The sequence below is a fragment of the Hylobates moloch genome, unplaced genomic scaffold, assembly GCF_009828535.3.
Source record: "Hylobates moloch isolate HMO894 unplaced genomic scaffold, HMol_V3 SCAFFOLD_3, whole genome shotgun sequence".
Taxonomy (NCBI): Eukaryota; Metazoa; Chordata; class Mammalia; order Primates; family Hylobatidae; genus Hylobates; species Hylobates moloch.
The window spans coordinates 130,469,591-130,497,354 of record NW_026652278.1 but is presented as its reverse complement, the minus strand read 5'-3'; the positions used below and the strand labels follow the sequence as shown (position 1 = coordinate 130,497,354).

General features: G+C 39.4%; 1 protein-coding gene across 9 annotated transcripts in view; it reads left to right on the top strand.

Moving 5' to 3' along the window:
• Positions 1-27,764, top strand: part of ELF2 (E74 like ETS transcription factor 2) — a 134,435-nt gene that overhangs the window by 37,390 nt on the left and 69,281 nt on the right. For 8 of the 9 annotated variants that reach the window (XM_032147352.2, XM_032147348.2, XM_032147331.2 and 5 more), the window contains 2 exons: positions 13,900-13,984; positions 15,532-15,769. In XM_032147352.2, the coding sequence (XP_032003243.1) occupies positions 15,698-15,769 (72 nt within the window). In that variant the 5' untranslated portion in view covers positions 13,900-13,984; positions 15,532-15,697. Of the gene's footprint in view, positions 1-13,675; positions 13,692-13,899; positions 13,985-15,531; positions 15,770-27,764 lie in introns of those variants that run through there. The other variant, XM_032147312.2, reaches the window with a different exon arrangement.

Genomic DNA, 27,764 nt, shown 5'->3' with positions numbered 1-27,764 from the left:
TTATTCCTGATTTTAGATGAAAAGCTTTCAGTTTTTCAAGGTTGAATGTGGTTTTTGCTGTAGGTTTTTCACATATGGCTTTTATTTTGTTGAGGTAGATTCCTTGTATTCTTAGTTTGTTGAGTGTTTTTACCATGAAAGGGGTTGAATTTTGTCTAGTGCTTTTTCTATATCAATTGAGATGATCACGTGGTTTTTTTCTCTCATCTGTTGATGTGGTATATTACATTGATCCTTTTTTTTTTTTTGAAATGGAGTCTCACTCTGTCACCCAGGCTGGAATGCAGTGGCATGATCTCGGCTCATTGCAACATCTGCCTCCTGGGCTCAAGCGATTCTTCTGCCTCAGCCTCCCAAGTAGCTGGGACTACAGGCATGCGCCACCATGCCTGGCTAATTTTTGTATTTTTAGTAGAGACCGGGCTTTCACCATGTTGGCCAGGCTGGTCTCAAACTCCTGAACTCAGGTGATCCACCTACCTCTGCCTCCCAAAGTGCTGGCATTACAGGTGTGAGCCACCAAGCCCAGCCATTGATCCATTTTTATATGTCAAACCATCCTTACATTTCAGGAATAAATCCTGCTTGATCATGGTTACAATCTTTTGGTTGTTTAAGAATGCATTGTTGGCCGGGCGCGCTGGCTCACACTTGTAATCCCAGCACTTTGGGAGGCCGAGGCGGGCAGATCACGAGGTCAGGAGATCGAGACCATGGTGAAACCCTGTCTCTACTAAAAATACAAAAAAAATTAGCTGGGTGTGGTGGCGGGCGCCTGTAGTCCCAGCTACTCGGAGAGGCTGAGGCAGGAGAATGGCGTGAACCCGGGAGGCGGAGCTTGCAGTGAGCCGAGATGGCGCCACTACACTCCAGCCTGAGTGACAGAGCAAGACTCCGCCCCCCCCCCAAAAAAAAAAAAAAAGAATGTATTGTTTTGTGAATTTTTCAGTTTTACTTATGTTATGGATTTCTAACTTCATCCCATTATGATCAGAGAACATAGTTAATATGTCTTTTAAAATTTATTGAGACTTAATCTGTGACCTAACATATGGTCTGTCATAGAAGATGTCCCTCATACCCTGAGTAGAATGTGTATTCTGTTGTTGTTAGAGTGTTCTGTATATGTCTGTTAGGTCTAGTTGGTTTATGGTGTTATTTAAGACCTCTCTTTTCTTTTTTTCTTTTTCTTTTTTTTTTTTTTTTTGAGACGGAGTCTCGCTGTCGCCCAGGCTGGAGTGCAGTGGCGCAATTTTTGCTCATTGCAGGCTCTGCCCGCGGGGTTCACGCCATTCTCCTGCCTCAGCCTCCCGAGTAGCTGGGACTACAGGCGCCTGCCACCTCGCCCGGCTAATTTTTTATATTTTTAGTAGAGACGGGGTTTCACCGTGTTAGCCAGGATGGTCTCGATCTCCTGGCCTCGTGATCTGCCCGCCTTGGCCTCCCAAAGTGCTGGGATTATAGGTGTGAGCCACTGCGCCTGGCCAAGACCTCTCTTTTCTTAGCTATTTTCTGTCCAGGGTTCTGTTCGTTATTGAAAGGAGGAGTATTGAAGTCTCCAACTATTGTTGTAGAACTGTCTATTTCTCTTTTCAATTCTGTTAGTTTTTGTATCATATTTTGATGGTCATTAGGCATATAAATGTTTATAGTCATTATATTTTGTTGCTTTATTGTACCTTTTATTAATATATAATGTCTTTTGTTTCTTTAAACTTTTTTCATTTTAAGTCTATTTTGTTTAATATTCATATAGCTACTCCTGCTGTCTTGTGCTTATTATTTGTGTGGAATATCTTTTTCCATTCTTTCATTTCCAGTCTGTTTGTTTGTTTCTTTTTTTTTTTAACTTTCAAGTTCAGGGTACAAGTGCAAATTTGTTACATAGGTAAACTTGTGTCATGAGGGTTTGTTTTACAGATTATTTCATCATCCAGGTACTAAGCCTAGTCCCCATTAGTTGTTTTTCCTGATTCTCTCTCTCCTCCTACCCTCCAACCACAGAACACCCCCGGTGTGTGTTATTCCCCTCTATGTGTCCATGTGTTCTCATCATTTAGCTCCCACTTATAAGTGAGAACATGTGGTATTTGGTTTTCTCTTCTTGTGTTAGTTTTCTAAGTATAATGGCCTTCAGATCCATCCATGTTCCTGCAAAGGCCATGATCTCATACTTTTTTATGGCTGGATAGTATTCCATGGTTTATATGTACCATGTTTTCTTTATCTAGCCTATCACTGATGGACATTTAGGTTGATTCCATGTCTTTGCCATTGTGAATAGTGGTGCAGTGAACATACATATGCATGTGTCTTTATAATAGAATGATTTATATTCCTTTGGGTATATACCCAGTAATGGGATTGCTTGGTTGAATGGTATTTCTGTCATTAGGTCTTTGAGGAATCACACTGTCTTCCACAGTGGCTGAAGTAATTTACACTCCCACCAACAGTGTATAAGCATTCCTTTTTTCTCCACAGCCTCACCAGTATCTGTTATTTTGTGACTTTTTAACAGTGGCCATTCTGACTGGTGTTAGATCATGTCTTATTATGGTTTTGATTTGCATTTCTTTAATGATCCACGATGTTGAACTTTTTTTCATATCATTGTTGGCCGCATGTATTCTTTTCAGAAGTGTCTGTTCATGTCCTTTGCCCACTTTGTTTTTGTTTGTTTTTTTGCTTTGTCACCCAGGCTGGAGTGCAGTGGCATGATCTGGACCGCAAACTCCACCTCCTGGGTTAAAGTGATTCCCATGCCTCAGGTACCCAAGTAGCTGGAACTACAGGCGTGTGCCACCACAGCTGGCTAATTTTTATATTTTTAGTAGGGATGAGGTTTCTATATATTGACCAGGATAATCTCGAACTCCTGGTCTTAAGTGATCCACTTGCCTTGGCCTTCCAATCCTGGCGCTTTGGGAGTGCCTGGCCTGCCCACTTTTTTAATCAGGTTTTTTTTTTTTTTTTTATATTTGTTTAAGTTCCTTGTAGATGCTGGATATTAGATCTGTGTTGGATGCATAGTTTGTGGAATTTTTCTCCATTCTGTAGGTTGTCTGTTGTTGATAGTTTATTTTGCCATGCAGAAGCTCTTTAGTTTAATTAGATCCTATCTGTCAATTTTTGCTTTTGTTGCAGTTGCTTTTGGTGTCTTTGTCATGAAATCCTTGCCCTTTCATATGTCCTGAATGGTATTGCCTATGTTGTCTTCCAGGTTTTTTTAGTTTTGGGTTTTCCATTTAAGTCTTTCTCCTCACTTTGAAAGGATGGTTTTGTTGGATATAGGATCCTTTGTGGGCAGGTGTTTTCTTTCTCTTTTTTCTTTCTTTATTTTTTATTCCTTTTTTTTTTTTTTTTTTTTGAGATAGAGTCTCGCTCTGTCACCCAGACTGGAGTGCAGTGGCACAATCTTGGCTCACAATCCGTCTCCTGGGTTCAAGGGATTCTCCTGCCTCCAAGGGATTCTCCTGCCTCAGCTGCCCGAGTAGCTGGGACTACAGGCACGCGTCAGCAAGCCCAGTTAATTTTTTGTATTTTTGATAGAGATGGGGTTTCATCATGTTGGCCAGACTGGTCTGGAGCTCCTGACCTCAGGTGATCTGCTCACGTTGGCCTCCCAAAGTGCTGGGATTACAGGTGTGAGCCACTGCATTCAGCCGTATTTTTTATTCATTTTTTGAAGACAGGGTTTTGCTATGTTGCATAGGCTGGGCTTGAACTCCTGGGCTTAAGTAATCCTCTCAACTCAGCCTTCTGAGTAATGGACAGCAGGTGCCCGCTACCTCTATTGGCTGCAGTTCTTTTCTTTTAGCAATTTGAATATATTGGCCTACTGCCTTATGGCCTCTAAAGTTTCTGATGAGATATCTACTGATAATCTTATTGTGTAACCATTGCATGTGATAAATCTTTTCTTTCTTGCTGCTTTCAACCATTTCTCTTTGTGTTCAGTTTTTGAAAATTTGATTATATCATGTGTTGGTGTGGGTCTCTTTGAATTTATCTTACTTGGAGTTTGTTGAGCTCCTTGGATGTTTTTATTAGGGTCTTTCATCAAATTTGGGAGGTTTTCAGCTAATATTTCTTCAAATATTTTCTCTGCCTCTTTATTTTTCTCCCTCTGAGACCCCCAAAATTCATATGTTGGTTAGCTTGATGGTATCCCACAGATCCTCTAGGTCTTTTCAGTCGTTTTCCAATCTTTCTTTGTTTCTGTTCCTTACACTCAGTAACTTTTAGTATCTGTCTTCAAGTTTACTGATTCTCTTCTGCTTGCTCAAATATGCCTTTGAATTTCTCTAGTGAATTTTTCATTTCAGTTATACTTTTCAGCTCCAGAATTTCCCTTTGGTTTCTTTTCAGATTTTCTGTTTCTTTATTGGTGTTTTAATTTTGTTCATATATTGTTTTCTTGACTTTCCCCACATCTTTCTTTAGTTCTTGGGGCATATTTAAATAGTTGTTTTAAAGTCTTTGTGTAGTAGATTAGCCATCAGATGTTTTTCAGGAACAGTGTCTGTTGATTTATTTATTTTTTCCTTTGAATGGCCCATCCTTTCCTGGTTTTTTGTTTGCCTTATGAGTTCTTGGAGAAAACTGAACATTTGAATCTCATGTGTTACTCTGGAAATAGAGTCTTCTTCTTCCCCAGGATTTGCTGTTTTTTGTTATTGTTATTGTGTTTTTATTGTCTTTGGTTCTTTAAAAAAAATTTCAATCACTTTTGGGGTATAAGTGATTATTGGTTACATGAATGAATGGTATAGTGGTGAAATCTGAGATTTTAGTGCACCTGTCACCCAAGTAGTGTATATTGTGCCCACTGTGTAGTCTTTTTATCCCTCACCTCTACTCTTACCCTCCCCCTTCTCCATAGTCCATTATATCACTCTGTATGCCTTTGTGTACTCAGAGCTTAGCTCCCACTTATAAGTGAGAACGTATGGTATTTGGTTTTTCTTTCCTGAGTTACTTCACTTAGAATAATGGCCTCCAACTCCATCCAAGTTGCTGCAAAATACATGATTTTGTTCTTTTTTATGGCTGAATAGTATTCCATGGTGCATATATACCACATTTTCTTTGTTCATTGATCGACAGCCACACAGTTAGTTACAAATCTTTGCAATTGTGAATTGTGCTGTCATAAACCTACATGTACAGATGTCTTTTTGATATGTTGACTTTTTTTCCTTTGGGTAGATACCCAGTAGTAGGATTGCTGGATCAAATAGTAGATGTACTTTTAGTTCTTTAAGAAATCTCTGGCTGGGCGTGGTGGCTCATGCCTGTAATCCCAGCGCTTTGGGAGGCTGAAGCGGGTGGATCACGAGGTCAGGAGATCGAGACCATCCTGGCTAACATGGTGAAACCCCGTCTCTACTAAAAATACAAAAATATTAGCCAGGTGTGATGGCACATGCCTGTAATCCCAGCTACTCGGGAGGCTGAGACAGGAGAATTGCTTGAACCTGGGAGGCGGAGGTTGCGGTGAGCCGAGATCGTGCCATTGCACTGCAGCCTGGGCAACAAGAGTGAAACTCCATCTCAAAAAAAAAGAAAGAATGAAATCTCTGGCCAGGCGTGGTGGCTGACACCTGTAATCCCAGCACTTTGGGAGGCCAAGGCAGGTAAATCATGAGGTCAGGAGTTCAAGACCAGCCTGGTCAAGATGTTGAAACCCCGTCTCTACTAAAAATACAAAAAAAAATTAGCTGGGCGCAGTGGCAGGTGCCTGTAATCCCAGCTACTTGGGAGGCTGAGGAAAGAGAATCGCTTGAACCCGGGGAAAGGAGGTTGCAGTGAGCCAAGATCGCGCCACTGCACTCCAGCCTGGGCGACAGAGTGAGACTCTGTCTCAACAAAAAAAATTTCCATACTGTTTCTCATAGAGGTTGCACTAATTTACATTTCCACCAGCAGTGTATAAGTGTTTCCATTTCATCAAGTCTGTGCCAATATCTATTGTCTTTTGACTTTTTAATAATGGCCATTCTTGCAGGAGTAAGATGGTGTGTCATTGTGGTTTTCATTTGCATTTCCCTGAATGACTAGTGATATTGAGCACTTTTTCATTTGTGTGTTGGCCAGTTGTATATCTTCTTTTGAGAAATGTTTGTTCATGTCATTTTTCCACTTTTTCATGGGATTATTTTTTTTTTCTTGCTGATTTGTTTGAGTTCCCTGTGGATTCTGGACATTGGTCGTTTGTTGGATGCACAGTTGCAAATATTTTCTCCCATTCTGTGGGTTGTCTGTTTACTCTGATGATGATGCTGATTATTATTTTTTGCTGTACAGAAGCCTTTTAGTTTAATTAGGTCCCATTTATTTATTTTTGTTTTAGTTGCATTTGCTTTTGGGGTCTTAGTCATGAATTCTTTGCCTAGGCCAATGTCCAGAAGAGTTTTTTTCTAGGTTATCTTCTAGGATTTTTATGGTTTTAGATCTTAGATTTAAATCTTTGATCCATCTTGAGTTGATGTTTGTATAAGGTGAGAGACAGGGATCCAGTTTCATTTTCTACTTGTGGCTAGCCAGTTTTCTCAGCACCATATATTAAATAGGGTGTCTTTTCCCCAATTTATGTTTTTCATGCTTTGTTGAAGAGAGTTGGTTGTGGATATTTGATTTTATTTTTGGATTCTTTAATCTGTTCCATTGGTCCATGTGTCTGCTTTTATACCAGTACCATGCTGTTCTGTTAACTATAGCCTGGTATAATTTGAAGTCCAATAATGTGATGCCTTCAGATTTGTTCTTTTTGCTTAGGATTGCTTTGGCTATTCAGCCTCTTTTTTGGTTTCATATGAATTTTAGGATTTTCTTTCTCTAAATCTGTGAAAAATGATGTTGCTGTTTTGATCAGATTTGTATTGAATCTGTAGATTGCTTTAGATGGTATGGTCATTTTCATGATATTGATTCTTCCAATCCAAGAGCATGGGATGTGTTTCCATTTGTTTGTGTTATCTATGGTTTCTTTCATCAGAGTTTGTAGTTCTTCTTGTAGAGCTCTTTCACCTCCTTGGTTAAGTATATTCCTAGGTATTTTATATATATTTTTGCAGCTGTTATAAAATGGATTCAGTTCTTAATTTGATTCTCAGCTTGCTCATTGTTGTTGTATAGCAGTGCTACTGGATTTGTGTTCATTGACTTTGTAACTTAAGATTTTACTAAATTCACTTATCAAATCTAGTAGTCTGGAGGAATCTTCAGCATTTCGTAGGTATACGATCGTATCATCAGCAAATAGCGATAGTTTGACTTCCTGTTTTCCAATTTGGATGCCCTTTATTTCTTTCTCATGCCTGATTGCTCTGGCTAGGACATAAAGTACTATGTTGAAAAGAATTGATTAAAGTGAGCATCCTTGTCTTATTCCAGTTCTCAGGGGGAATGCTTGCAACTTTTTCCCATTCAGTATGATGTTGACTATGGCTTTGTCATATATGACTTTTATTATTTTGAGATAATTCCCTTCTGTGCCTTGTTGGTTGGGTATTTTTATCATAAAGGGATGCTTGATTTTATTGAATGTTTTTTCTGCATCTATTGAAACAATCATGTGGTTTTTGTTTTTAATTGTTTATGTGATATATCACATTTATTGACTTGCATATGTTAAACCATCCCTGCATTCCTGGGATTAAACCCACTTGATCATGGTATATTATCTTTTTGATGTGCCATTTGATTTGGTTAGCTAGTATTTTGTTGAGGATTTTTACGTCTGTGTTCATCAGGGATATTGGTCTATAGTTTTCTTTCTTTTTGTTATATCCTTTCCTGGTTTTGGTATCAGGCTGATACTGACTTCATAGAATGAAGAACAGGTTGCTTCCTTGATGTGGTGCTGTCCCCCTTCCCCTAGGAGTAGGAGTCCCTGAGAACCGGACTACTGTGAGTACTGCTGCTCCTCTGGGTCTAGCTGCCCAGTGGGGCTGCCACATTCCAGGCTGATTCTGGGGAATGTCTTCAAGGGATCCAGTGATGTTATCCGTCCTCAAGTCTCCCAGCAATGTGTACCAGCACCACCTCTCATGGGGTAACAGGGGAATGACATACATTGTGAGATTCCTTGGTTGTAAATAGCCATAGTGCGTTGGCTTTCTTAAATGCTGGTTGTAGTATTAATAAACTGGTCATGTGGACAGACTCAGGACATCCTGGTTAGCCACGGTACTGCAGACAGTGCTGATAGCTGAGGTCATGCATAAGTTTTCTCCTTCCTGGGTGCAATGTTATTTTACCTGTAGATGCTGTAATAAACTGTGTCTGTTGGCCTCCAGCCAGGAGGTGGTGCTTGCAAAAGAGTGCCAGCTGTGGTTGAACAGGTGGGATTTCTGCTTGTCCTGTGTTACCCATGGGAGGTATTTTGGTTTATCAGATGATGGGTGAGGCCATAGAGCTCGCCATAGAGCTCCCAAAGTTTCTCTTTTGTGTTAACCTACCAGGGCAGGTGGAGGGCAAAGCCAGGTGGGGGCTTCGTCAGGCAGGCCTTCTCTTTGGCTCTGCATGTGTGGTGTAAGCACAGACCCATGTTGGGCTTTTGGAGCCATTCCCTGGCCACTGTAACGTTCCAGGAAAAGGCTTAGCTGCCTCTACTTCACAGAAGAGTTCATGCAGGGAGTGGGGAGTAGCAGGTGGGAGTAAGTCTCATCCAGCTCCTCCTACACACTTGGCAAGGCAGGTCTCTCACTCAGAGTGTTCACTAGCAGCAGCTAGCTAAATTCCAAGCTGTTTACATACAGGAACCTGAGCTTTCAGGCCACGCCCCTTTTCATCCACTGGCAATGCCAGAGCACCCAACTCCTGTGTCTGTGGTTATAGCACACTTCCCAGTCATCCGCCCAGTTCAGCCAAGGCAGTTCATCCCCACTTGAGATTGTATTTTGAATTTCAAATTGGGAGCTTCTTTCAACCTGCAACCACTGCCTGAGTTAGTTGGCAGAACTTTGTGAACTCTCCTGTGACATAGAATCAGGAATAGCTTCCCTTGGTTTGCGTTGGAGACTGGGAATATGCACAAGGCTCTTCCCGCCCCTGGTCCTTCTTGTATATTCTCCACCGCTCCCTATATCAGTTTTAGCACTGGGTGGGGTTAAAGCCTTCCTCTGTGGGCCGGATTTCCAGTTTTCATAGTAGGGGTGTATACTCTGGAGGTAATCTCTCTCCGTCTCACACTCTGCGGACTTACAGTTTTTTACCTGGCTCATGGTGTAGACTGCAGCCTGCCCCTTCTTTCAAAGGATCTGTGGTTTCTTTCCATTTTTCCATTAAGTTCCTGCATTGCTTCTTTGAAAAAAGTTCACAGTTTGTGTCTCTACCCGCTATTTTTTCTTTCCAAGTGGAGAGGCATGCCAACACTGCCTCCAGTCTACCATCTTGGGGAGGGTGGGATTTTTTTTTTTTAATTAAAAGTTAAATTTTTGTAGGCTGATTCTGTGGCAAGAATCAGCCTAAGGTGTGTTTAAGGTCTTCTCAGGTCTTTTCTGAGCCTGGGCATGTGTGGTCACTTTCCACATTTTTCCATATATATAGTTTTTGAATGTTCTAGTCTTCATTTTATTTTTTATTTTGAGACAGAGTCTTTCTCTGTTGCCCGGGCTGGAGTGCAGTGGCTCGATCTTGGCTCACTGCAACCTCCGCCTCCCGGGCTCAAGCTCCTGCCTCAGCCTCCCGAGTAACTGGGATTACAGGTGCCTGCCACCACACTGGGCTATTTTTTGTATTTTTAGTAGAGATGGGGTTTCACTATGTTGGCCAGGCTGGCCTTGAACTCCTGACCTCAAGTGATCTGCCCACCTTGGCCTCCCAAAGTGCAGGGATTACAGATGTGAGCCACCGCGCCCAGCCAAATGTCCTAGTCTTCAGTGTGTGGCTCTCAAAAGGGAAAAAAGAGTAAAATGGGGTTTGCTGGCCTTTTAAATCCCCTAGAAGTGACTTCAGCCAGAGGGGGAGAGGCTTGCAACAGTGAAGGGAGGCATAACAATAATATCTACTCATTTCTTTGTGTGCTTCTCTGTGATCAGAAACAATAATCAGTGATCAGAGCACAGATCTCTGATATTTGGAAAATAGTCCTTTTTGCTTACCATGGCCCTCACAAGTTGCATGCAGACTGTTCCAGGAACACATGCACAGCTGTCTAACCTCGAGTTGGGGGAATGGGTAGCTGTTACTGTGCTGAGAGCTAGAATGACTGAAATTAACCACAGTTTATTGTCCAAGCCTTCCCTTGGAGGTTGTAAGCCTTTAGTATCTTCCAGAGTTCCAAAATAATTACATTAGGTAGATTCTGCCAGTGCAGTTGTTGTCTAAATAGGGATACAGATTCCTGGTGCATCCTACTCCATCATCTTCTGAGAATCCTCCAGCCTGGATTCATTCTTGACTTCTTTCTCTCATACCAATCAATCCACATCAATTTTGCTTGCAAATGTCATCCTTTTATCTGCAAAATATATCTAAAGATTGACCACTTTTTTTTTTTTTTTTTTTTTTTTAACTGAGACAAGGTCTCACTCTGTCACCCAAGCTGGAGTGCAGCAGTGAGATCTTGGATCACTGCAGCTTCAACCTGCCCAGCGTCCCGAGTAGCTGGGACAAAGGGGTGTGCCATCATGCTTGGCTATGATCACTTTTCACTACCTCCAGAACTACCACTCTGGTCCCAGCCAGTATCACTTCTCATCTAATTATGGGTTGGTGCAAAAGTAGTTTGCATTACATTAAAAGTAATGGCAAAACTGCAATTATTTTTGTACAACATATATTATTGCAGCCTGCTAACTGACCCGTTTCTGTTCTTGTCCCCTTGTCTGTTCTCAACCCAGCATCTGAATGATCCTTATAATAATCAGATCATCTTTTTGTGTAAAACCTTTCTTCTCTCTGAAGTCAGAGTCCTTACAGGGGACCTACTTGGCTTCCTTCCCTTACCTTTCTGTCCTCTTCTTCAACTATTCTTTCTTCCTCTTGCTCACTGCACTTCAGCTGTATTGGGTCCCCTTGCCTATCCTTTAACTAGTCAGGCATACATCCTCTTGAGGGTGTTGAATTTCTTTTGACTAGAAGGCTCTTCCACCAGGCATTGCCACAACTCACTTCCACTTTTGGGTTTTTACTCATATGTCACTTTTTTAGTGAGTCCTTATCTGACCACTCAATCTGAATTGGCTGCTCTCCCTGCCAAATAATCCCTATCTCTTTGGTTAATTTAACTCCTTAGCCTTCATCACCATCTACATGTATGGTATACTATTTTATTTTTTTCTCTCTCCTCTGCAGTGTAAGATCCATAAAAACAGGGACTTCGCCTTTTTTCACTACTGGGCCCGGGCACCTAAAATTGTGCTATCATATAATAGTGCTCATTTAGTATTTGTTGTGTGATTGAATTAATGAATGGAGTATTTGGGTTATCCTGGCATCAGTGCTTAGTATTTATGTATACCTTATCTAATTTCAATGAAGTAGAGGCAATAAAACATCTAGTAGACAAATCTGAAAGAGAGATTTGAGTGAAGCTGTAGGAGTAGATTTCATACCTTAGAAAGAGTGTAAAGAATCTGAAGAGAAAAGGACTAGGGATGGGATCCTGGAAACACCCACCTGTAGGTTGACCAGAGAGCAGCACTGTCCTAAGACTTCACCAACTGGGAACAAAAGACCTGTGCTTTAAAGGTCCTCATATGGCCTTCCTCCAGCAGCTACACCCCTACCCATAGAGTGAAGACTTTGGGAGGGCCAGGGTGACTAGACTAGTCTACCTGGTCTCTTTCTAGATCAGTCTTTGAATATTTGATCCTAGAATTTCCTGCCCATGTGTCCCTTCACAACTCTCTTCTCTGATTCTTTCCTCTCTTGACTGTACAACATATATGGGATCCCCTGTGTTTAAGGGATGGCCAAGGAGCAGCTGTTTGCAGTCAGGTGACCAGAGCTTGGACCTGTAGGCTTTATATATGTGTGCATATGAAGTTCTTCGTAGTATAAAGTGGAGCTAAAAGTGGGAAGAGAAAAGGAGTTGGCTGCAGATGAGGGGAAAGGGGTATGGACTTTCCTTCCTATGTCCCTACGTAACATGAAGGGAGCCTGAGAACTCAAAAATAGAACTTGGCCTTTCAGGTTATTATTAGTCAAGATAGGAGGGTGGAATAATAATTTAACAGCTTGATTTAGAACTTTTAAAAATACTTAGACACATGGTATGTAGGCTTCCATTTGTATTCTTGTCCCAGGCCCCTTGAAAATGAGGGTTGAGCCTGCAAGGGGGAATTGAAAGGGAGTAGCCAGAGAGGGAAAAGATAAATTCAAGGTAGAGTTTCAAGAAGGGAGTGATTAACAGTGTCAGATGCTTCAGAGGCATCAAGTCCTATGAAGACAGAAATGTATCCATTGGATTCTACAAGCAGGATTTAGTAAAAGTTTCAGCTGAGTGGGGATGGATGCCAAACTTTGATAGAAGGAGGAGTACTTGAGAAATCAGAAAGTGGAGACAGAGTATAAAATATAAAAGATTTCTTATCTAGAAACTTACCTGAGAAAGGAAGGAACTGGAGCAGTAGCTGGAAGGGTATGCAGGATAATGGAAGAGGACTTTTTTTTTTTTTTTTTTTGGAGACAGGGTCTTGCTCTGTCACCCAGGCTTGAGTGCAGTGGCAGGATCACAGCTCACTGTGGCCTCAACCTCCTGGGCTCAAGCAATCCTCCCACCTCAGCCTACCAAGTAGCTGGGACTACAGGTTTGCACTACCAGGTCCGGCTAAGTTTTTTATTTTTTGTAGAGACAGGGGTTTCCCTATGTTGGCCAGGCTGGTGTGGAGCTCCTGGGCTCAAGTGATCCTTCCACCTCCCTCTCCCAAAGTGTTGGGATTACAGGCCTGAGCCACCTTGCCCAGCCAACTTTCCTACTTTTAAGATGAGAGGATCTTGAAAACGCTTACATGTTGAGGGAAAGAAGTCCAATGGTAGTAAGAGATGGTTAAGGAAAAAGGGAATAATTGATGGAACAAGGCCTACGATCAAGTGCTTAAGTCAGTACATTAGCCTTTGAAAGAAGGACTATTTGAGGAGGCTTTGGAGTTAGAAGTAGGGCTTGGGATGTTTGGATGGGTGCTGATGCTAAGTCGGTGGGGTGAGATAGCAGGAACATGTCTAATAGTGACTCAGGAGGCTGAGGTGGCAGAATCACCTGAGGCCAGAAGTTCAAGATCAGACTGGGTAACATAGCAATATCTTATATTTAAAAATAAAAGTAAAAAATAAGAAATACTGACCTGAGCATGGTGGCATATGCCTATAGTCCCAGCTCCTCAGGAGGCTGAGGCAGAAGGATAGCTTTAGCCCAGGAATTTGAGGCTGCAGTGAGCCGTGATCTCACCACTGCGATCCAGCCTTGGTGACAAGAGTGAGACCTCAACTCTAAAAATTTGTTTTCCTTATTAAATATTGTTTTATAGTAGTTTTTTGGGCTAGTCCTATTTTTCAAACTTGATTTTATACTCCTGGGGAGCAGGGGTTATACCTGTAGCCACTTACTAAGAACCTGTTATTAGAACTTGCCCAGTGGAGAAAAAAAAAAAAAAGAAGAACCTGTTTGAAATGCAGCCCATAATATGGAGCATAGGCTTCATACGTTGATTCTGTCCTCACTCAATAGTTGTTATGTAGTGGTGAGTTAAAATTTTAAGTTTGATAAAAACTTCTGATTTCTCAAAAACCTAGAAATAATTTATTATATTCCTTATGTGAATGTGTGACATATGGCTTCGGAAGTGATTTGTTTTATTAAGTATTTACTATCTCAATCACATCTATTTGAGCATAGTGCTTTTTAATATAATTATATTAATATTGTCTTTTTTCTCCTCCCGCTGGTAGTTCCAAAGAACTACTGGTTCAGATTTTAGCTCTTCCCAAGTTGTGAAAATAGTGAAGGATGCTTAGACTACTTAACATACAAACTGTAAGTAAAATTTATTTCTGCTATTATTATATATATTGGGAATAGTACCTTATGTAGTGATAGTGTGATGGGACTGTGGAATTTTATTAATTTTTCTTCTTAAGATACAAAGACTTTCTATTCCATTTTATGTTTATAAGATCAAAAAGGAGGCTAATAGTACTGATCAGTAAGATGAAATTTCTGCTTTTTTTCAGGTATTTCATTTTATTCTAGAAGTTTCTGGAAATTCTTTATTATTTTATTTCCATATCTGTATATTGCCAGCAGGCAAACATAATACAAGGGCATAATATTAATGGAATGATTTATGGGAACTATATACTTTGTCTTCAAATATGCTTGATTTTTCTGCATTCTTTTTGACATGAAAAATTCTGTTAGTAATAAATCTCTATACTTCCTCTGTATGAAAAATTTTGCATACATGAAATCAAATAAAATATTTTTTAAGAGTAATTTAATGCATAAATCCGATGATATAGGAAGGGGAAAAAATGTAAGAGGTTAAGAAATTACTTGAAACCATTTGCTATATTGCATCTTGAACTAATATCAAAACAATTGAGGAAAGTATGATAGAACTAATATCAAAAAAATTGAGGGAAGTATGATAAAATAATATCGAAGGCATTCCAAGTGGTAACTACTTTATTTTTAAACTACTTTATTTGAAAATATAAGCAATTCAAATGAATCTGTCTTACATACATTTCCTGTATTCAAAGTGTGAATACAAAATGAGATTGCTGCCATAAGCAAAAGACAGTTGTGATTGTTCAAACAAACCAGATGAGGCAAAGAAGAAGAATGAAATATTTAAGAATCAATAATCTTTTGATTTGTTAAATAGGCAAATAGTTTTAAAAGTTTTCTCAGTCTGGCACATTTTATGTATTAAATGAATAAGAGATCTTTAACATTTCTAGAAACTAACATATTTCAGGAATAAAACAACATCTTTATAAAGGGAGAAACTTACAACTTTTTTTTTTTGAGATGGAATCTCGCTCTGTCGCCAGGCTGGAGTGCAGTGGCGCCATCTTGGCTTACTGCAGCCTCCACCTCCTGGGTCCAAGCGATTCTCCTGCCTCAGCCTCCCGGGTAGCTGGGACTACAGGCACGCTTCACCATGCCCAGCTAATTTTTGTATTTTTAGTAGAGGTGGGGTTTCACCATGTTGGCCAGGATGCTCTCGATCTCTTGACCTGGTGATCCGCCTGCCTTGGCCTCCCAAAGTGCTGGAATTACAGGCGTGAGCCACTGCACTTGATACAGTTATAACATTTTATCTCCTAGAATATGAATATCATAATACTACCTATGTACAATTGCTTGTTAAGAACTTATTCAGTATGTTCATGAACTTGATTACTAACTCTTAAGAAGTAGAATGTTCATTACTGCCCTCTTTTGACATGGGAATGTAGAAGCCTATCTTCTTTTTCTTAGTTAAGTGTTAAAATTAGATTGCAAAATAAGTTATGCTTTATTTATGTCCTTCCTGTAATTTTTAAAATAACTTTTCAAATTCTTCCTCTTTTTAGGCTTTCTGGTTAATCATCTTTAGAAGACTGGATTTCTGGATATCTACTCCATTCCATCTCTATTGACTTTTAAAACATGATAATGCAAACCTATAACACTGGCAACCATCAATGAACCTTTAATTTCATTGATTAATAGCGTTTGAAGCTTCCTCAGGGAATAACAATGACATCAGCAGTGGTTGACAGTGGAGGTACTATTGTGGAGCTTTCCAGCAATGGAGTAGAAAATCAAGAGGTTAGGCATTCAATGAATTACATTTCTATTTTCTTCATAGAAATTTGTGCATGAACTAATTTTGAAATTAATAGGAAACAGATATTTGAGAGTAGAAATGTACAAAGCATGAAATTATACATGTACATGTTGTGTATCCTTATATAATTTAGGTAATAGAAGGTCGAAGAAGGTACTGCAGGGCTCACGTGAATTGTTGGAACACACATATATTAGAATGAACTTGGAGGGAGGAAAGAAATGGAAAGAACACTATAGTATTAGTTGAGAGTTAAATTTAAATCCCTCATAAAACCCATTGTCTTGGATTATACTGTAGGTATATACTATGCCCAAATACCTAAATTAGATTCATTCTAAGTTAGAATTTTGTATGTGCTGTACTTATTATCTTTGTTTCTTGATTATTTTATATCTAAATCAGTGTGGAGATCCATTGTATTTTAATCTCATATAAACACTTACGAATTTAGATAATTAGTATGTCAGAAAATGAATTCAGGTTTTGAAATTTTATGCATGTAGGATTTTGAATCATTAGCATATTTGGTTATTTTGTTATTGATAACATTGAAGAATTAGATGAGAGTAAAAAAATAACAGTAGTAGAAATACAGGGGCTTCTAGGTCCTGGCTTCTGTTCTCAGCATTCAGTAAAGAGTGAATATTGGGGCTCTGTCTCAAAAAAAAAAAGGGGGGGGAGGGGGGAGGGATAGCATTAGGAGAGATACCTAATGCTAAATGACGAGTTAATGGGTGCAGCAAACCAACATGGCACATGTATACATATGTAACAAACCTGCACATTGTGCACATGTACCCTAAAACTTAAAAGTATAATAATAAAAAATAAAAAAAAAAAAGAAGGAAAAAAAGGAAAAAAAAGTGAATATTGGAAGGGGTCTAATTATAATTCAATAGCTGTCATAATAATGGACAATATTTGTTCAGAGCTGAGGTGGGAAAATGGAGTTTTCTATATTTAAAAAAAAAAATCTGTTTTCTCTATTTCCTGTGAAAGATGCTGCATTACTTGTGCTTCCTACCAGTATAACGGTAGAATGGCATGTTTGAGAAACAAGTTAGGACATCATTCTGTGTGTTCTGTAGTCTGGATTCTTTTTTTTTGCCTCTTTGGTGTCTGCTCATTTTTCTAAGATCCAGATCAGCTACGGGCAAATTCACTGGGAACAGGATAAAGTGAAGGTCTTCTTTTTCTTTTCTCAGTGGACTCAAAAACTCTTGTTTCTTTTGTATTCAAATCCAAAACTGGTACAAAGTCCATTAAGAGAAGCCACAGCTGCAGAACATACTGTTTTCCCATCGTCAATGTCTTATTTCTTCCCTCAAGATTCACTTTCTGTATGATCACCTCCAGGAATGACTCAGCGAAGACATTAGGGATTGGGGAACTGCCATCCCCTCCTAGATTATCCAGACCAAATACTGCTTTTTCCGCAAATGCTTTCTCCTGCCATATAGTTTTGCTCTGTTTTAACCCTATGAGGGGAGCCACCAAAAGCAATAGGCAGAATATCTTTACCTTGTGTTGATTAAAAGGTATCATTAATATGGGGAAAATGAGGACAACAGTTTGTTTCTGGAATACTCCTTATATTTTTCTTCCTTTACATGGAACTTCAGTGTTCACGGCCAGGAGAACTTATCGTGGAAGAAATAATCTCATAAGTGAAATGACTTTACCAAGTTATTATTGACTAGTGATTTATGTGGTAGTCTTACAGGGTGATCACATTTTATAAAGGAAGTCAGACGAAGACTATATCCTTTTTTTTTTTTTTTTTTTTTTTTGAGACGGAGTCTCGCTCTGTCACCCAGGCTGGAGTGCAGTGGCGCGATCTCGGCTCACTGCAAGCTCCGCCTCCCGGGTTCACGCCATTCTCCTGCCTCAGCCTCTCCGAGTAGCTGGGACTACAGGTGCCCGCCACCACGCCTGGCTAATTTTTTTTGTATTTTTAGTAGAGACGGGGTTTCACCGTGGTCTCGATCTCCTGACCTCGTGATCTGCCTGCCTTGGCCTCCCAAAGTGCTAGGATTACAAGCGTGAGCCACCGCGCCCGGCTGACTGTATCCTTAATGAGCATGTCAGGTAGTGTGGCCCTAGAGTAGGGCAGACTATTCTGGGGAGTTTTTTGTTTATGCTACGTAAGTGGCCACTTATTTTCATTCGTTTTTTCCTTTGACTAATACTAATTCACCACTTAACTGTCTATCAAGTACTTTTCTAGGCACTGGGGATAAATATTTCAGAAATGTTATGAAAAATAATTCAGGACTGGAGCTGGATAGAGAAGTTGGTAGGGAGTACTTTAATTAGGGCAGCCAAGGAAGGCTTCACCAAAGTGGTGACATTTTAGTTTAGAGCTAAATGAGGTGAGGGGTGGGGCAATAGAAATATTTAGGGGAAGAGAATTGCAGGAAGAGAGAAAAGCCACTAATACTGGAAACATGGTTTGATTTTACAAAGGGAGATTTGAGAATGGTGGTACTTGAAAGATAGATTTTTGTCTTAGGAGCAGCTTTTCAGGAATGTTTCATTCATATGTGTATATATATTTAGAATATATATACTATCATACATATACTACTTTATATATATATAAAGTAGTATATGTATGATAGTATATATATTCTAAAATGTAGAATGAGATGAAAACTGACCTGTCAAGATTTTGTAATCAGAGTCCCAGAACCTAAAGAAAAAATAAATGTTTAAAAAGTGGTAGGTATCTGGAGTTTTATTATCACTATTTTTAGGCTTTCTTTGTAACTTTTCCCGTGATTATAAAAGTAATACATTTAATACAATTAGGATTATTCTGTTTCTGAAAATGATGCCCCAAAATAGTAAACTATAATGAGTATAGTTGCAAAAATTATTTTTCAAAATAGTAATAAATATATAAAATGTAGTCATATATTTAAAAATTCAAACTACCAAATATGACTTAAATATATAGGGATAATTTAATAATTTAATACTGAGAGAAGTATTGGGCCTGGTGTGGTGGCTCATACCCTGTAACCCCTACACTTTGGGAGGCCAAGGCAGGATGATCACTTGAGGACAGGAGTTCAAGACCAGCCTAAACCACACAGGAGGCCCCCATTTCTATATTGGGGAGACTAAGGCAGATGGATTTCTTGAGCTCAGGACTTCAAGAGCAGCCTGGGCACCATGGCAAAACTCTGTCTCAAAAAAAAAAAAAAAAAAAAAATACAAAAAACTAGCCAGGCATGGTGGCATGCACCTGTAGTCTCAGGTACTTGGGAGGCTGAAGTGGGAGGATTGCTTGAGCCGGGGAGGTAGAGGTTGCAGTGAGCCATAATGGTGCCACTGCACTCCCGCCTGGGTGACAAACAAACAAAAACAATGAAAAAACAAAAAAGCAAAACCAAAAAACTAGCAGTCAAATCTGGCAGTGTATAAATGGTAGGATGCCATAACCATTTTATTTTTTTTAATCCCATGAAGGTAAGTTTAATGAATCAAGTAATTCACCATATCAACAGGAGTGAAAGAGAAAAATTAGATGATTATATCAGCAGTTACAGAAAACCCATTTGCCAAAAATTAACACCTATTCATTATACAAACTCTCTAAACTAGCAATAAAGGGCAATTTTCTCAGCCTGGTAAAGTGAATCTGTGAAAAACCCACAGGCAACATCATACTTAATGGTTGAGAGCAAGGCAAGGATGTCTGCCCTAACCACCTTTATTCAACATTGCACTGGCAACATTACCACAAGGCAGCAAGAAAAATAAAAGACTCACAGCTTTGAGAAGTAGTAAAACTGTCTTTATTTCTAGATGATATAACTGTGTACCTAGAAATTCCTAAGAAATCCACACAACTATTAGAACTAATAAATTTAGAATAGCCAGAGGGTATGAGGTGAGTGTATAAGAAGCTATTATTTATATATACTAGCAATATACAATTGGAAACTGAAGCAATACTATTCAATAAAGCATCAAAAAGCAGCTGGGTGCACTGGCATGTGCATATAGTCCTAGCTACACTAAAGGCTGAGGTGAGGGGCTTACTTGAGCCCAGGAGTTCAGGTGCAGCTCAGGCAAAATAGTGAACCCCCTCTCTTAAAAAAAAAAAAAAAAGGTAGGGAAAAGTTTAATGAAATATATAAAAGACCTCTATACACTGAACTATAAATACTGTTGAGACACATTAAAGACCTGAATAGAGAGATGTACCAAGTTTATGGATTGGAAGACATACTGTGGTTAACAACAGAGTTGAAGGGCTTACACATCTGATTTAAAGACTTTATATAGCCGGGTGCGGTGGCCCACGCCTTTAATCCCAGCACTTTGGGAGGCCGAGGCGGGTGGATCACGAGGTCAGGAGATCAAGACCATCCTGGCTAACACGGTGAAACCCCCTCTCTACTAAAAATACAAAAAATTAGCCGGGCGTGGTGGTGGGCACCTGTAGTCCCAGCTACTCGGGAGGCTGAGGCAGAAGAATGGTGTGAACCTGGGAGGCGGAGCTTGCAGTGAGCCGAGGTAGCGCCACTGCAGTCTGGCCTGGGCGAAAGAGCGAGACTCTGTCTCAAAAAAAAAAAAAAAGACTTTCTATAAAGCTGCACTAATTGAGGCAGTGTGGTATTGGTGTGCCAACAGACATGTAGATCAATGGAATGTTAAATACATATAAAAATGCTCAATATTATTAACTATCAGGGAAATGTAAATTAAAACCACAAGGCGATCCAACTAAACAAACAGAATGAGGAAAATTGATGAGAGTAATACCACACGTTGGAAAGGTTAAGGATCAGCTAACCTCTCATACATTGCTTCTAAGAATGTAGGCTGGGCGTGGTGGCTCACGCCTGTAATCCCAGCACTTTCGGAAGCCGAGGCTGGCAGATCATGAGGGCAGGAGATTGAGACCATCCTGGCTATTGCAGTGAAACCCCGTCACTACTAAAAATACAAAAAATTAGCCGGGCGTGGTGGCGGGCACCTGTAGTCCCAGCTACTCGGGAGACTGAGGCAGGAGTGGAGTGAACCCGGGAGGCGGAGCTTGCAGTGAGCCGAGATTGCGGGAGGCGGAGCTTGCAGTGAGTCGAGATTGCACCACTGCACTCCAGCCTGGGGACAGAGCAAGACTTCGTCTCTCCCTCCCCGCCGAACAAAAACAAACAAACAAACAAAATATATATATGTAAAGTAATATAACCACTTTGGAAAATTGAGTACTTTCAAAATTAAATGTACAATTGCCATATGATCTGATAATTTGACTATTAGGTAAATATGGAATGGAACAGAAAGGAAGGGAAGAAAAGACCAGGATGTTCATAGGAGCATTACAGCCATATGAAGACAGGCAAATGGATAAGCAATTGACATATCTACAGTAGAATTTTCAGCAATGAAGGGAGATGAACTATTGATACATGCAGCAATATGTATAAATATTAGCAGTAAAGAAGTTGGACACAAAAGAGAACTGTTGATTTCAATGTAAAATTTGAGAAAAGGCAGATCTATAGGGATAGAAATCTATAGGGATAGATCAGTGGTTGCCTAGGTCTGCATGTATGTGTGTGTGTGTGCGCATGCACATGTGGGGATTGACGGGTAAGGTAGGTATGAGGGAACTTTCTGGGGTGATGGAAATGTTCTATTTCTTGACTGTGATGGTAGTTACAGGGATGTTTACATTTGTGAAAATTCATAAGAAAAATAAGATTTTCATCTGGTGAGGCAGGTTCTTCCACAAGTTTTATATTTTGCAAATGAATTCCTTTTTAAAGTTGTCAAATTACCTGTTATTGGCTTTATTTTATTTTTATTTTTTGGTTTTTGTACCAATTGTTATTCTTAAATGAAAAAAAGTATTTTGATATTTCTTCTTAGTTATCAGGATCATTGTAAAAAACAGTAAACTCAGACATACTGAGAAAATGAAAATCCATCTTTTGTCTGCTCACCTCTCTTTCACCAGGTTAATAATTTGAGGTGTATTTTTTCCAGACTTTTAAATGTATATGTAAAATAAATATATAAATGGAATCAGACAACAGTACTATTCTATGGCTCATTTTCCTCCTCTTTCCACCCCCTCTTGTTTGTATCATGGATATTTTTCCATGCCAGTATATAGCTCTAACTGCGTTAATTTTTAAATTGATATTGAACAGTCTCTCATTGTATGGATGTTTGTTAGTATGGGTGTATGTTTTCTATCTCTCTTTTTTTTTTTTTGGCATTATGAACATCTAGCTTAGGGGACTTGTCTTAAAACTGGGTTTGCATAGCAAGTGCACCATTATTTATTCTAGTGACATATTTATTTGGAATGGTTTCTGGGGTTAAACCATGAGAGGTAGGGGAGATGAGTCCTCCCTAAAGGGCTGCCAAGCGGCATTTTTCAGTTTTGATAAGATTTTTTAAGGTAGCCTTACTCTACCACAAAACAAAAATGTGGAACAAATTTATGTACTTTTAACATACTCCTGAATTTTACTATATTTCTATATATTCCTAAAGTACATTGAGAAAAGGATTACAATACTACTGCTTTCAGCCATTTCATTGTACTTGTCTTTGGAAACTTTTGATACCTGGAGAGCAATGACTGAGTGCATATAAAGGCAATTTCTAGGTAAACACTGCAGCATTGCACTTGTCTTGCCTCTTTAAACTAACACTCTCTCTCCTTAAATGGAAGTTTTTGAGATCACTGTTAATACTTAGAGTAGGGTTGCCAGATAAAATACAGGATGTCTAGTTAAATTTGAATTTCAGATAAACAACAAATGACTTTTTACTTTAAGTATGTCCCAAATATTGCATGGGACATTCTTACAGTTATTATTCAGTGTTTCTCTGAAATTCAAATTTAACTGGGTATCCTGTATTTTTTTATTTGCACCCTAGCTTGTAGGGAATTAGACAGCTTGTGCCAAGATCCATGGTGACTTGAGCAAAGTAATGCAAAGTAAAATAACCCTGTACATGTGTTATTTTTTTACTATTTTATTTTTAAGCAAAGACTCCTGGTTTCGTCTCTTCTATCCCCTTTCTCCCATAAAAATAGCTACTCTTCTACACAGTACAAGGCAATAATTATCTGAATAGCTGCATGCAGTGTCCTCTGGTCTGTATCATTTGGCAGAAAAAAGGCTCATGAAGTTACTTGCCTCCATAGATGAGCAAATGTACTTGTTAATATTAAAATTTGTTGACTTTATCATTCTTTGAGCCAAGCTACAAATATCTGTACTTAAATGCCACTTTAGTTTATATGAAGCGTGTGTTATTGAGGAGGGTATAAAAATTGACTCCGATATAACTCTTACTCTCAAATATCCTACTAGCCAGTCAAGGAGTTGTATATGTAAACACATAATTATAATATGGGACAATGAACAGCGGTAATATTAGGCAAACAACTTGTTCTATAAATATGTAGGCTAGAAAAATTAATTCAGATTGGAGGATTATAGAAGATTCCCTGGAACTTGATGAAAACCCTTCAGTAGATGAAAAGGATTTGGACAGATGTGAAGGCTACAAAATAACATGAGCGAAAGTCTTGGAAATGTTCACATTTAGGAATTAGAAGCAATGCCACTAATTAGTTTATGTTAAGTAATGTAGGAAAATAAGATATAAAGGTGGTATATTAGTTTCTTGGGGTTACTGTAACAAAGTACTGTAAACTAGGTTGCTTAAACAACAAATTTATTGTGTTACAGTTCTGGAGATCAGAATTTAGGAATCAAGGTGTTGATAGAGGTTTTTTTTGTTGTTGTTTGTTTTTTGAGGGCTACAAGGGAGAATCTCTTTAATGCCTCTCTCCTAGCTTCTGGTAGCCTCAGGCATTCCTTGGCTTGTAGATGGTGTTCTCCCTGTGTCTTTCCATGGTTTTCCTTCCGGTGTTCTCCCTGTGTCTTTCCATGGTTTTCCTTCCCATTTGTGTGTCTCAGAGTCCAAATTTCCCTTTTTTGTAAGGACATAGTCAAATTGGGTTAGGGCTCATCTTAATTATCTTGTCTTAACTTGATCATCTGCAAAGACCTTATTTCCAGATAAGGTCACATTCACAGAAGCTAGGGATTAAAACTTCATCTTTTTGGGGGACACAATTCAGCCCATGACAGGTGGATTGGGGTTATATTTCAGAGTGTTAAAGCCATTGTTTAATATGTTAAATTTTCCTTTTAGACAAAAGGGGAGTCATTAAAGCTTTTTATGCAAGGAAGTAACACAAACAGTTCTGATTGTGATGTGAAAAGGTGCCCTCTAAAGTTGAGGGCAAATAGTAGATTTGAAAACTATTTCTATTGTTAAAATATAATATCAGCTATCACTAATTGAATAACTTACTCTGTGCTGTGTACTTATACTATGCTAAGAACTTTGTGCATATAAAGTCATGGGACTTTAAAGGATAGAAATATTATAATCTCTTTTTTAAATATGAAGAAACCAAGATTTAAAGAACACAGAGTGGGGAAACAGGGACAGATGTAGATAATTTGTGCCATTTAGACATGTTAAGCTTGAAGTGTTGTTGGCTGAGTATTCCTGTAGTGATAAAGTTGGTAGTTTAAAATTTGGTTTTGGAATTCAGAAGATGAGTCAGAGTAGAGGACAAATACTTAGTCATTATCAGCATAGAGGTGCTATTTGAAACCATAAGAATGGGTGGGCTTGCTTGAGAAGGTAGCATAGGGCAAAAAGAAAGGAGACACTGAAGATAGAACCTCACTAAGTTGGCTAGACTTGAGTCTATGGAGATGAAAGAAGAGTCAGAGGAAACGATTGAAAGTAGCGTGGTAGACCGGGCGTGGTCGCTCACGCCTGTAATCCCAGCACTTTGGGAGGCTGAGGTGGGCGGATCATCTGAGGTCGGGAGTTTGAGACTAGCGTGACCACCATGAAGAAACCCTGTCTCTACTAAAAATACAAAATTAGCTGGGCATGGTGGCACATGCCTGTAATCCCAGCTACTCGGGGGGCTGAGGCAGGAGAATCACTTGAACCCGGGAGGCAGAGGTTGCGGTGTGTCAAGATCACGCCGTGCACTCCAGCCTGGGCAACAAGAGCGAAACTTTATTTCAAAAAAGGAAGTGGAGTGGTAGAGAAAGTTGGAAGAATGAATTTTTTAAATGAGGGTGATAATAAATGTATGAGTCTGCGGGGAGGCGGTAGAAATTGAAAACTGAAATAGAATTTGGTAGTTATTAACATTTTGAGGCTGGGTGTGGTGGCCCATGCTTGTAATGCCAGCGCTTTGGGAGGCTGAGGCAGGTGGATTGCTCGAGTCCAGGAGTTCAAGACCAGCCTGGGCAACATGGTGAAACCCTGTCTCTACCAAAAAGACAGAAATTAGCTGGGAGTGGTGGCACACGCCTGTAGTCCCAGCTACTCAGGAGGCTGAGGTGGGAGGATGGTTTGAGCCTGGGAAGCAGAGGTTGTGGTGAGCCGTGATTGTGCCACTGCACTCCAACCTGGGCGACAGAGCTAGAGCCTGTCTCAAAAATAAAAAGCAAAAAAATATTTTTAGAGAATAGCTTCATGAGGTGGTGGAACATAGATTACAAGGTATATATAGATGAGTCAAGGAGTTAGACTATTTTTTTGAGAAATGTATACAAGTATATGTCTCAATCGATCAGTTAAAGTTCAGTTAAAGAACTTCTTTAATTGGACTTGTTGCCTTTTAACTTCAGTTAAAGATCAGTTAAAAGTTCAGTTAAAAGAAATGAGAGTTTAATTTTTTCCTTTTTTTTTTTTAATTTTTGAGACTTGTTCTCAGTTGCCAGGCTGGAGTGCAAAGGCATGATTATGGCTCACTGCAGCCTTGACCTCCTGGGTTCAAGCGGTCCTCTTGCCTCAGCCTCCCAAGTAGCTAGGACTACAGGCAAGAGCCACAATGCCTGGTTGATATTTATTTTTTATTTTTTGTAGAGATAGGGTCTCCCTGTGTTGCCCAGGCTGGTCTTGAACTCCTGGGCTCAAGCAGTCCTCCTGCCTTGGCTTCCCAAAGTTTTGGGATTACAGGTGTGAGCCACTGAACCTGGTCTGATTTTTTTTTTTTTTTTTTTTTGAGACCGAGTCTCATTCTGTCAGCCAGGCTGGAACGCAGTGGCGTGATCCTGTCTCACTGCAACCTCTGCCTCCTGGGTTCAAGCAGTTCTCATGCCTCAGCCTCCCAAGTAGCTGGGATTACAGGCGCATGCAACCATGCCTGGCTAATTTTTGTATTTTTAGTAGAGACGGGGTTTTACCGTGTTGGCCAGGTTGGTCTCGAACACCGGACCTCAGGTGATCTGCTCACCTCAGCCTCTGAAAGTGCTGGGATTACAGGCATGAGCCCTGAATTTTTTAATGCAAAATGATTTTAGCTTTTTTATGGTCAAAGAGAAGGAACCATTGAAATATTAAAACCCGGCTGGGCGCTGTTTCCAGAGGTGCTATTGTTTTGACTTATGTATTATAATTTCTTTACTTTTCTTTATAGTTTTGCCACCTATGAAAATAGTCCTAAACAATATTTTATTTTGAAAAAATAATTTACCAAGCTAGTTGAGTTAGGAAAGGGCAATATTATCATAGATAGATGAAAGCTTCCAGGAGAAGATAGCTGAATAGTCTGGTTCACTGAGTGTTATGAGCTTGTCTTCAGGTAGTCAGTGAGCAATGCCATGGGTTTTTAGAAATGTAAGGCACATCCTGCTCTGGTATCTGGCAGTGCTACAGTATGGTATGGGCTGTACATACCAAACAAATATGGTATATGCATATTTGTTCAGCAGGTATATGGTCGCATGAAGAGCACTGTTCTGTATCTTTTATTTCCAAGCCCATGGTAATCTTCCTCCAACACATAGTAGATCAAAGCAGAACACATCTGGGGGGTGAAATCTGTTCTTAGCTGATCCAGGCAGCAGGGCAGGTGGAGTGAGTAGGTACATCAAGGCAAGCCAAATGTCAGTAAAAATCTAGAACAGACTGATCTGGACATTCTGTCCTTAGGAACAATGTCAATGGTTATCTTAGTAATGACAGTTCATGCTGTCTCAGGAGTCACACTGCTATATTTTGGACTGGTTGCCCTTTAAATCTGGTACATAGCTAGGATCCTGGAATCTCTCTTCACAGTCTTCCTGAAGATTCCCATTGTTTCTCTCCTATGTTGATCTCTTGTATCCTGTATTTGCAATAGTTCTCTTTTTTAAAAAGTTCACTCTCTCTTATTGATGGGATACATTCTCCAGTATCTTCTTGAGAAGGGATACATGAAAGGTAAATGTTTGAGATCTTTCATATCTGAGAAGATATCTTTATTCTACTTCTATAAGATGATTTGACTGGGTGAAGAATCCTAGATTGGAAATAATTTTTCTTCATAATTTTGAAGAAATTGCTCAACTGTCATCTTCCTTCTAGTATGACTGTTGAGAAGACTGAAGTCTGTGTCCTGATTCTTTGTAGTAACCTGTGTTTTCTTTCTAGAAGCTTGTAGAATCTTTTCTGTTTCCAATATTATATTTCACAGTGATATGCCTCAATGTATGTGTTCCTTAATTTTTTGTACTAGACACTTAATGGGTCCTTTCAAATGGGTAGCTTATATCCTTCAGTCTTAGAAAATTTTATTGATTTACTTCTTTCTTGTTGATTTCTTTCCAAACCTTTTTTTTTCCTTTTTATTTCTTGTTTTTTCCTTATGATTTAGATTTTTGGAACTCTGTTATTCAGATGGTGGACCTCCTGGACTGGTTGGTCATCTAATATTGCTGTCTTTTCTCTCCTGTTTTCTATTGCTTTATCTTTTTTTCTCTGGTTCCTGGAGATTGCCTCAATTTTATCTTCCAAGCCTTTATTCATTTCAGCTATTGTATCTTTAATTTCCAAAAATTCTTTTACTTGTATTTTAAAATGTTCTTTACTGAATTGTGATCTGTTCTTTATAATATCTTCTCTCTG